General features: G+C 38.1%; 1 protein-coding gene across 1 annotated transcript; it reads right to left on the bottom strand.

Moving 5' to 3' along the window:
* Positions 1-8127: 8127 nt before the first annotated feature.
* LOC108682990 lies at positions 8128-11396 on the bottom strand. The gene is made up of 2 exons (XM_018172262.2): positions 11345-11396; positions 8128-9725 (listed from the first exon to the last, which is right to left on the bottom strand). The coding sequence occupies exons 1-2, from the start codon at positions 11351-11353 to the stop codon at positions 8181-8183; spliced, it is 1554 nt and encodes a 517-aa protein (XP_018027751.1). The 5' UTR covers positions 11354-11396; the 3' UTR covers positions 8128-8180.
* Positions 11397-11670: the final 274 nt, after the last annotated feature.

Here is an 11670-nt window from a genome sequence, read left to right as displayed (position 1 = left end):
TAATTACAAAACATTTGAAGCATGCAGAGGGAACAGTCAAATGGGGTAATATGGGATGGTTTTGAGCATTTTTTGTTAATAACTTCTTACCATGAAACATTTCATAAACAAGTTTAGGCTCATTTTATAGCTCTTTGCGAGGGCTATCGAATGGCATCTTCAAAAAAATTCTATATGCTATTCGTAAGGGGCCAGAAGCAAAAAAAGAGTGTCCTGAGTAGCCCCGTCTAATGGGGCTACTCGGGACACTGGGAATAAAACTTCATTTTAAAATATTTGAAGCATGCAGAGCGTACTCATCCATTACTAACAGTACTCTGAAGTCATCCAATTTCATTGTAGATGATGTAGAGGTAGAAAAAATGACATTTTCTGTGATTTTTACTTGTTTTTCCTGTATTGATATGATATTGCCATTACATTAATTACCATATTATTAATGTGACATTATCGTATTATTGATGCGATATTACCGTATCCATGAACATGCCATTGAGCATTTACAACAACCTTGTCCACTGCAAGCTTCATATCAGCAGCCATATAGCATTTTTTCTGTTTCTGTAAGCTTACAAGATGGCTTGTAATTTCACAACATTTTGATTGGGTTAAGTGAATTTACTATAAAAAAAGATCATGAAAAACATAGGTACCTGAAACAGAAAGGAATGTTTTAGTGACAAGCCATCATATGTCTTGGAGAAATAAATCATAGTTTAGGTCAATTACTTTGATGTTTGGTGCACAAGTCTACATATGACATTCTACGCACAATTTTGTGATGACCAACGATGCACTAATTTTTCTATAAGTGACATTTTTTTGCCAAGCAAGGTAAATGTAATCAATATTCTTTGTATTTCATCCATTTTTTCTTAACTGGAGCCTTTGCTAACTGAGGTTCTACTGTAAATTTGTTTTTGGGGGTGTGCCGAGTAGCCCCGCCGTGCGGAAATGGCCACCATTTTTTTTAATGAGATAGGCAAAATCTGTCAATTATGTTTTCAAGCTGACACCTGGGTGCAACTTTTATGTAAGTAAAATTTTTTAATACAGCGAATATTTTTTTTTTTGCTACAGACCTTAGCAAATGTAACTTTTCAAAAGTGTTTTTCACCATTTTTTTCAGGAATTTTTTAAAGCTAGTAAATGTCATATTTTTTTACTTCCTTTATACTACATAGATAGAAAAAATGTTGACGTTTACGCCACTATATTTAGTTTTGTAATATTCCAATTAGTTTTGCTACTATAACAGTTTTACGCCGTGTCGGAGGCCTGTCCTGAGCAGCCCTGCCAGTCCCGAGTAGCCCCGGTTGACGGTACTAACGGTACCAGTACTCTAAAGTATTCCTTTTCCTTTGTAGATTGTGTAGATGTAAAATAAACAACTTTTTCTGCAATTTTTACTCGTTTTTCCTTTATTGATATGATATTACCTTATCCATACATTATTATTGGTGTGGCATTACCGTATCCATGGATGTGCCATTGAACATTGACAACAACCTTGTCCACTGCAAGTTTAATATCAGCAGCCATGTAGCATTTCTTCTGTAGCAAGGCTTTCAGGATGGCTTGTAATTTAGCACCATTTTGATTGAGTCAAGTGAATTCACTATAAAAAAAATGTAAAAACATACCTGAAACAAAAAGGAATATTTTTGTGACAACCCACCATATTTTTAGAGAAAAAAATAATAATTTAGGTTAATTTCTTCTCATTCTTTGTTGCCCGGAGAACAATTCTATCTATGACATTCTATGCATAAATTTGTTGTTGTTGTAATTGACCATCCTGGTAGTGGCAACTAGGTAAGGGTGGGGGTGATAGGTCAGTTTTTTCAGGCACTTGCTGCCCCTGGTACCATCAACCGGGGCTACTCGGGATGGGCGGGGTGACTCAGGACAGTCCTCCGACACGGCGTAAAACTGTTTTAGTAGCAAAACTAATCGGAATATTGCAAAATTAAAAATAGTGGCGTAAACATCAAAATTTTTCCTATCTATGTAGTATAAAGGAAGTTCAAAAATACCATCAACCGGGGCTACTTGGGATGATTTTGAATGCTTTTCATTCATAACTTCTTACCATCAAACATTTCATAAACAAGTTTAAGCTCATTTCAAAGCTCTTTGCAAGGAAAATCACATGGCTTCTCCAAAAAAATTCCATATGCTATTCGTAAGGTGCTGGAAGCAAAAAAAATAGCGTCCCGAGTAGCCCCGTCAAACGGGGCTACTAGGAACATTTGGAATAAAACTTCATTTTAAAACATTTAAAGCACGCAGAGTGTATTCATCCATTACTCACAGGACTCTGAAGTCCTCCTCTTTCATTGTAGATGATGTAGAGGTAGAATAAATGACATTTTCTATGATTTATACTTGTTTTTCCTTTATTGATATTATATTACCATACCGTCAACCGGGGCTACTTGGGACAAGCGGGGCTACTCGGGACAGGCCTCCGACACGGCGTAAAACTGTTGTAGTAGCAAAACTAATTGGAATATTGCAAAACTAAAAATAGTGGCATAAACGTCAACATTTTTACCACGTTTTTCTTAGCTCGCTTTCGTGTCTGTGATGATCAAATCTTGCAATCGATATTTCACCAACTTTCCCATTAGCTAGCGCTCTGAAACTTTTAGGGTAGCTCAGCTCCCGATAACAATACAATAATCAATAATTTGTTGCACGTTTCCAAGCATATAAACTCTAAAGGAACTCACAAGCAGGGGTTGGAACCTTTAATGCACGTCATCCTCGAGAGGATATTCGTGTTTCGTGACCAAGAGAATGAAAGCAAACAGAGATCAGTAGCTGCCAAAAAATTATTTTCCACTTTTGAGTCCACATGAAAAACGTGGTCTTTAGAAATTTTTTTATACATTTTATTCCCTATCTATATAGTATAAAGGAAGTCGAAAAATACCGGTACTACATTTACTTGCTTTGAAAAATTCCTGAAAAAAAATGGTGAAAAACTATATTTTGTAAAGTTACAACTGCTAAGGTATGTAGCAAAAAAAATATTCGACGTATTAAAAAATTTTACTTACGTAAAAAATGCACCCAGGTGTCGGCTTGAAAATGTAATTGACAGAATTTGTCTATCTCATTTCAAAAAGAAATGGCAGCCATTTCCGCACGGCGGGGCTACTCGGGACACCTCCCCGGGGCTATTTGGGACACCCCCAAAAACACATTTACGGTAGAACCTCAGTTAGCAAAGGCTCCAATTATGAAAAAAATTGATTAAAAACAAAGAATATTGATCACATTTTCCTTGCTCAGCGAAAAAATTTCACTTATCGAAAAGTTAGTGCATTATCGGTCATCACAAAATTGTGCATAGCATGTCATGTATAGAATTGTGCACCAGGCATCATAGAATGAAAACTAATTGACCTAAACTATGATTTATTTCTCCAAAAGATACGTTGGTTGTCACTGTCCTACACTGTGAAGGTCACCAGCCCCATGTACCTCAACTGATCGTGCTTTTGTTCTCATACACAGCTGTCGAAACTGAAAACATTCCTTTCTGCTTCAGGTATGTTTTTCACGATCTTTTTTACCATAGTAAATTCATTTAACCCAATTAAAATGATGTGAAATTACGAGCCGTCCTGTAAGCTTACAGATATGAAAAAAATGCTATAAGGCTGCTGATATGAAGCTTGCAGTGGACAAGGTTGTTGTAAATGCTCAATGGCATGTTCATGGATACGGTAATATCGCATCAATAATACGATAATTGCACATCAATAATACGGTAATTAATGTATATGGCAAGTCTCTTATACACATCTAGATGTGTATAAGAGACAGGGGTAGATAACTGGTAGATGAGGGTNTGTATTGAGGTTAAAAATGTCCTAATTGTTTGTTTAATTTCATAATTATTGGTCAAGAATTGAAGAAATTGGACACACCAAAATGGTTGAATTTATCCGTTTTATGTTTTTAATTGAAAACCTGAAAAGGCAAAAGAGCAAAAAATTTTTGCCTCAGCACAATGAGTTGGGAAATGTGCGTATTCAATTTAATACACATTTTTTTAAAAATTAAATAATTGGGAATGCCAAACAGCCGCAGTGAGGCAAAGTGGTTGAATAAACATTTTTCAGTAGTAGGTATTTTAATTGAAAACGGATGGAGGTAAATATGCAAAAAAATCTTACTGTGCTCCCATAAGCATTGAAATGTGTGTATTGCAAATTTTCTAAAATTCATGGAATGCCAAAAATTCAAATGCAAAAAATTTAATGCATTATTTAATTACAATTTTTTGAAAAGGAAAAAGCTTTGCTTATGTATACCTCTACTAAAGTGAATTTCTTGCCAGGAATAGATGTCTCAAGTATTTGTCATCTTGTTGAGAAAAAATTAGATAACTACGGTAGTGAAAAATTTGCATGTATTTTAGACTAATAAAAAGATTGCAATTTTGATTGATTCGCCATCAATGCCACGTAAGTCGTCACGCAGCAGCTACAGCACTTAACATACAGCTTGTCAATATAAGTAATATAATACTGGCGTAGGATTTGTAGGGTTTGATTGCCACACGCACACAGTAACTACAGAGCTTTTTTGATAGTTTTATTAACAAAATAGATACCGGGTAGTTCCTTTTGGTGACTGGCAATAAATGTGTTTGCCTGTGGCAAAGTTAGTGGCATTGACGGTTATTTGATTGTGGGATTTCATTTGACGTTTTAGAAGATCGTTCAAAGACAACCAAACATTTAAATTTCTCATGGTTAACGCAAAAAATTACTATCACACTGAGCAGAATACTGAGGAACCAAGAAATTCATAATAAAGATGATGAATTAATCCTTGCTTCTTATGAAGCAACATTTGAAAATTGAAATTAAATTTGGATGACGGCATGAGTCACCAACACATGACAGCGCGGTAATGTTCCTCGAGTCATGACAGACTTGAGTTGAGAGACATACCCAAATTCCAGCTCCTATTTACTACGGAAAGAACCATCAGAGCAAACCTTCATTATTTAGTTGTAATGCAATGAAAAACAGTTCAACATACCGTTGGGCGTTGATTACAAAAGGAGTTTGTTGAAAAACTCAAAGATGTCTTCTATTATGGAGGCAACCGTATAACAGTAAGAGCACACCCACACACATGCAAATCAGGGTGTCAACTGCAAGGATTTTGCAGTAATGTAGTTGTCTCAGACTCAGTTAGCTGGAGCCCTGTGGTCAGTAGTCACAGATTGCATTCACGTCACATTTGTTTCTAGAGCAATACGACGGTCGATGAACATGAAAGTAGCTCCTGTTTGATCATGTGTCTGACGCAATTTCCAGGCTTTGAACTTCACACGGATTTCACTTTTCCAATAGCGCTGCGGAATTGAATTTGACTTTGGTTTTCATTTTGTTCATCCTGCGGAACTGGTGCTAATTTATTGCAGCCTAAGCCATCTGTGGAATTGATTAACAGAGGGACGAATCCCTCTGATGTCGTGTTTATTCCACTTAGGACCCTCTGCACCCTGCCAGGCTGCCACCCTGGCCATGATTACTCAGGATGATGTATGTTTTCGGTGAATTTTCCCGCGCATTTTCACTTTTTTTAAGCTATTGCTGTGCACAGTTGGCGCAATGTAATGAAAATTGATTATCTTCGCGCGCATGTTCGCGCAATCCCGGCCATCTTTATTTTAGAAGAAATTTTCTCCAAAGTCATATGGCAACACTGAACACCATTTGTTTACATTTCGTATGTATAACAGCCACAGTTTACGATTACTGTATGTTCCGTATCCGACAAGGCGGACAACCGGAGGAGTCAGAAGTAACCCGGACATGTCTTACATTTTATTATTGTCAGTTTGACTTGCGTAGTCAATATACTCGCATTACTCGCGTATATTGTTGACTAAAATAGTAGAACTATTTTAGCTTTCTAAAGTACGGCGCACGGCGCATTTTTTTACCAACGTAGTACGGCGCACCGCGCAGGTCGTTAAAATGACAAAATAACTTCCCGCGCACCTGGCACATCTTCCTGACCATGGAGAATTCCATCCTGCCAGGCTGGAATTCTAAAATTCGTGGTTCACATAAAAAAGTGTTCCAGCGGTTCCACCTAAAAAAACGTTCCAGGCAACTAAAAACAGATTTGCAGGCCATCAGAAATAGGCTTAGGTTACGGTAGCTATGATCGTATGAACGTCAAGTCAGGCAACACAGAGAAGGTCCCATGCAAGATTGTTAATTGCGCACGTCACTCACAGATGAGCAAGAGGGATGCCGGGATGGATCTACAGAAGGAAATACTATTTACTCCCAACATAACAGTTTCAAATTAAATATAAAAAAACATTTATGGCACCTATTCATTACCTCAGCTTTCAAATTGAGGAAAAACTCATCAGCAGTTGGAGAAACTTCTTGAAGAAAAGGCAATGCACAACAAACCACGTCTGGGGCCACATCCCACATGCTCATGTCAGTCGTGTGATTGTGATTTGTGAACAACTACAAGATTAGCATTTACTTTAGCAAAGTGATAGTAGGAAGCACACTGCCCTTGATTTACCTGTGCAGACAGTGGATGAATATTGCAACTCTCAGCCTGCTGCAGCCTGCAGGTGCAGTGAATAGTTTTTTTGCTAGTTGCTACAGTCTACAGATGGTACAGACCTTAGCAGAGGTCCTTTTTCAAAATAGGCTATCCCTTTTTACAATTTTTCTCAAAGATTTTAAAGAGGTATTAAATGTATAATTTCTTAACTTGCTTCATGATAGGTACATAGGCTAGATAGAAAAAATGTTGAACTCTATGGCTTATGCCACTTGGCACTATTTTTCATTTGCAATATTTTAGTAGGGTAAACGCGGTATATTCCGACACATTAAGGACGCATCGAGAAATGAAAAACTATAAAAAAAACCTGTATGCGTTACTAGCTTAATATAAAGGAAAAGCTGGAGAGGTGACGGAATTACCTACGATGTCGGAATATACCGCGTTTACCCTAGGCCTAATTAGTTTAGCAGCTACAACATTTCAAGTTTTCAACAAATTGTTGGTGTACTCTCTCTTATTACCCCACCTGTCTCCATAGTGGCAAACCAGAGCTTTTTTAGTTTCAGTTCATTCCAGGTCTCATAGTGAGGCACAAGAGTCGTTGTAAAATTTATCTCAAGGTCATCTGGTCGTTGAACAACCGCATGCCAGTCGATAGTCGATAGGATTTATGCAGTCGATAGTCCGCGTTAGCCTAACTGTCCAGCCTCCTTGCAAATTCTGACCAGAAACTAGGGCACAGAGCTGGGAATCTGGGATCAAACGAGCACCTCCGAGCAATCCGAGGCTCCGACCTCCTGGCTCCAATATTGGTACTCTGAAATGTAACCACTAGTGACTAGTGAGTGGTGACTGGGCGGCATAGTGGCAAACCAGAGCTTTTTTGGAATCAGTTCATTTTTAATTTCCTCAAAAACTAAAGATTTAAACCAATTTCTTAAGTATGATAATGCTGGTNGAGCACCTCCGAGCAATCCGAAGCTCCGACCTCCCGGCTCCAATCTTGGTACTCTGAAATGTAACCACTAGTGAGTGGTGACTGGGCCACCAGGCCGCCACCCTGCACCCAGTGGCAGTGTCACTTGTTGTATTTGTATATATTGAAGTATAGCACGAGATCAAGTAATAGCCGGTTAACTTTACGAAATCAAGAGCGCTAGCCGCTAGAAATGTTTGCTCGATGAACGCCGCTGCCTCTCTAAGGCTCTCTTAGCGACTTAGCCTAGCGTAGCCCAGAGCCAGCCCTAGAGCCCCTGGAAACTTTGCGGAAGTCGATGATAGCTTCTAAAACTTGGAATGTCAAGTGATACAATTTTATCTGTGATTCAGAAACTTGAACTCATGGTTGAACTATTAGAATAGTTCAACCATGCTTGAACTCATGAATGAGATGCAATTAAATATTTACGCATTATTTCAAGGCGGATGACAGTATTTCACAACAAATGCTGTCTGCCAGATATGAGGAGAAGAATAACTCGATTTTTTTTCTAAAAAATATATACTAAAAGATCACAAGATGATTAAAAATTACCTTATTCTTAAAAACTTTTATTGGATAAACTTTATTATTGTACATCATCGTCAAATTGTATTTAAAATATAGTCTAGAACAAAGGGGTCCACTCTTCTCCAAAATGTTTAAGTTTACTCTGCTGGACAGGCTGCTGTGAAGCCAATTGATAGTTCAAAATTGTTGGTTGCTGCGCTTGGGGCTTCTTTAAATAAATTTTTTCACCGCTCGCAGAATTTTCGAGGGCATCAACAACTATTTTTAGGGCATCAACAACATTAGACACTTCGTATTTCTTATCAATCATATGAGAAGAACCACTATCAGTCAAAACGAGTCTGGTGCTGTTTGATGACACTAATTTGTTGCGATTATTAGGTTGGTTATTGTTGTTAATGTTTAAGAGATCCAAAGTGCTTTGAACATTGCTGGGTACAAAACTCTTATGACTAACTTTGGCGTTGACCGCAAAATTATTTTCATGCCTCGTTCGTCTTGTTTGACCTATCGTAGAGATATTATTCCGAACTGTTTGAGTAGTGTATCGGGTTTGCTTTACTGGGGCCGTGGTGACAGTGTTAGCAGACCTAATGGGCTCTATGTTGTTTTGCTTGGTGTTCGTTGAAGTGCTTTTCCCTATCAGCTTGCCCCACTCTTCCCATTTTCTGATCGCTTCTTCGACGTCTGCATCGTAGGAATTTCCTCTTTGGTAAGCCTTGAAAGTGGCTTCAAGAGATGCTTGTGAATTGAAATTTCGATTGAACAATGATTGATGTGATGATTTGCTTCCAGAGTTTCTCTTCTCGTTACCTTCGCGTGACGACGAATCAGGCCACGAGAAACGGCCATAATTTTTAGGAGCTGCATCTGCACCACGTGTATCTATGGTTTCAAGTGGAAGACGCAGTCGATACGCATTCGATGTTAGCAGATCAATTAATTTGTCTTCGCTAAGATCGCCCTTAGAGACCAGATTCGAGTTTCCTGCAGGCCAATTTTGAGAGCCAGTATATCGACGGTCAATTAGATTTTCTTCGTCAACTGGATCGTAATAATTATCATCGTGTTCGGGAGAATCCACATCAATTGTTTTAAAATGGCTGCTATAACCTCCAGTCCAGAAACCAGGTTTCTCTGTGGGTAGATCTTCAGTTGAATCTCTGTTTTCTCGCGGAGGGTGTCGAGAGTGGCGTAGGAAAGGAGGTCTCCTGCCACCAAAACGAGGAGGGCCCATAGGATGTGACCGAAATCTCTGAGGAGTAAAATCTGGACCACTCCTATCAGGTGTAAATCGCGACTGAACGGCTCGGGGTGGAAGCCGATAAGCCCTTTCGTCAACCGACGATTGGGAACGATGTGGAGAAGAGACACTACCCGAGAAAATATCGGTGATGTACTTTGCTGAGTCAGATATGAAGCCCATGAAGCCTCCGTTACTTCGTTGTTCCGTGAAATAACCTTGTCTCTCTATGTCGCCATATGAAGGGATGTATTGAAACTCAACGTATGATATGGGCATTTCTTCTGCGAGTTGCATCCCATTTTCCGAGTGGAGGCTGGCTGTTTCTGATGGCTGCCCTAAAACGATGGTGATGTGAAGAACTGCGAAGGTGAATGCCACCAACTGCTTCCATCTTTCCTGTGGATGAAGAAATGCATATATTAACCTCACGGCAGGCCTCATGAATCAAATGAGTACCTTAGGAAAAATATGAAAATATTATATTATAATATCGGCACGCATTAGATGCATCGTTTATTGAAACAAATCTTTTATAAAAAAATGAGGGGATAAATAATTTATGGTTTAGGTTTAGCACAGTAATGAATTTGTTGCTACGGCGAAGAAGTAATAGTCATAGTAGCGTTGACACTGATTAAGCTAAATCTGGCCTGTTGAAGATTCCGAACATCGAAAAATTTTTGCAACTCGCTGAGGGTTTTAACCCGAAACTCACTGCTACCGTATTGCTGTTTTTAACCACCCGGCTAACCCGCTCATTTCAATATGAACTTTCTAAGCTAGCTGGATCGTACCCACAAGTCACTGCTCCATTTTTGTTTGTGCTTTTAACTGTAACCACTCGGGTGCATTGCCCTTGAAGTCATTACATCTGTATACGAGTTACTGATTAAAATATACTATAGGACCACAGGCAATTGTAACTTTTTAAAATTGGAACAATTTTAAAAAGGTAATAGTCATTTAATTAAATTATATATAAATCACTGAATTAAATCACTAAAATCTGTATATGAGTTACTGATTAAAATATACTATAGGACCACAGGCAATTGTAACTTTTTAAAATTGGAATAATTTTAAAAAGGTAATAGTCATTTAATTAAATTAAGTCATTTAATTAAATATAAATCACTGAATTAAGCTATGAAGAGAACACCTTTAACCCTCTTTTCGTCGCTGAAGTTTTTATTTTTATTTTATGTTGTGTTAAAATCAACAACAAATAAGTATTCTGGAAGACGGACGCACGCCACGTAACCCAAAGTATATGTAATAATATTTTTTACTTACTACTATATTGTTATTTCATTGAATAATTAATATTAAGTATGTTTAGACGAATAATTTAGAGCATATCAAGTTAGTGTACTATATCAATTCAACGGAATTTTAGCGGTGGTGCATGGAATCAATTGTAAGCTGAGGCCAGATCATGTGTTTGTAATTTTTTGTAAAGGAAAAATTAAAGCAACTAAAAATCTTTTAGGACCTCAGAATTATCCACGTAACCACCTGGAAGACCTTCGCGAAATATAGGTATGTAGGGAACCGCTTATTTGTTTCAATCCTAAAAATTTATTTGGGTATGAAAATCTCACAAAATATGTTAAAAATTTCAATAGCTCTACAAGCGTCAGATTCAAGTCGGGAATTTCAAATAAATGTATAAAAATTAGCAGACACGAACATGTGCAATTTGTAGACTAGCAATTGAACATGGGTCCCTTGAGCCTTATTAGTCGCACGGAGTACAACCATGGATTAATTAGGAGTAAAAATTTACAACCATACCTCAACAAACATTCGTTATCACGATTCATGACTACGTACATGACATGATTCGTACAGGGAACTACGTCATTCAGTAGGAATTTAAAATTTTTCTTAGTTTCCTTAACTTGAAACACATGATTGTACCAGGCATCGGCAATCTCTTCGTAGGAAAATAATAACATTCACTTTTGCCGTAGAATAATCATAATAATAACACATACATATGACATATCACATACCTTAAACATGGCTTCAGAGAACCTAGTCGACCCAGTGGCACGAGTTTCGTACAGCGACTGTCCGCGTAGCTCGCATCTCAGCACAGGGCAGGGAAAGTGACAGCGCCTGCGGGACAAAAACAGACGCTTTCTTTTGGAGAACTTCCGCCCGTATTAGGTAATAATGCTAATGCCATTACACCGTGCAAGTTAATAGTAGTAATGCCATTGGAACGTGTTAGGTAATTTTAGTGACGCCATTGTTGCTGTCCCACACCAACTGAGACTCTTCCGTATTATAATGAAGATTGGTAAAGTGACTCAATCGTCTTCTGAGGCAAGAAATT

Source organism: Hyalella azteca, unplaced genomic scaffold, assembly GCF_000764305.2.
Source record: "Hyalella azteca isolate HAZT.00-mixed unplaced genomic scaffold, Hazt_2.0.2 contig7612, whole genome shotgun sequence".
Taxonomy (NCBI): Eukaryota; Metazoa; Arthropoda; class Malacostraca; order Amphipoda; family Hyalellidae; genus Hyalella; species Hyalella azteca.
This window is presented reverse-complemented; position numbering and strand designations above follow the sequence as displayed.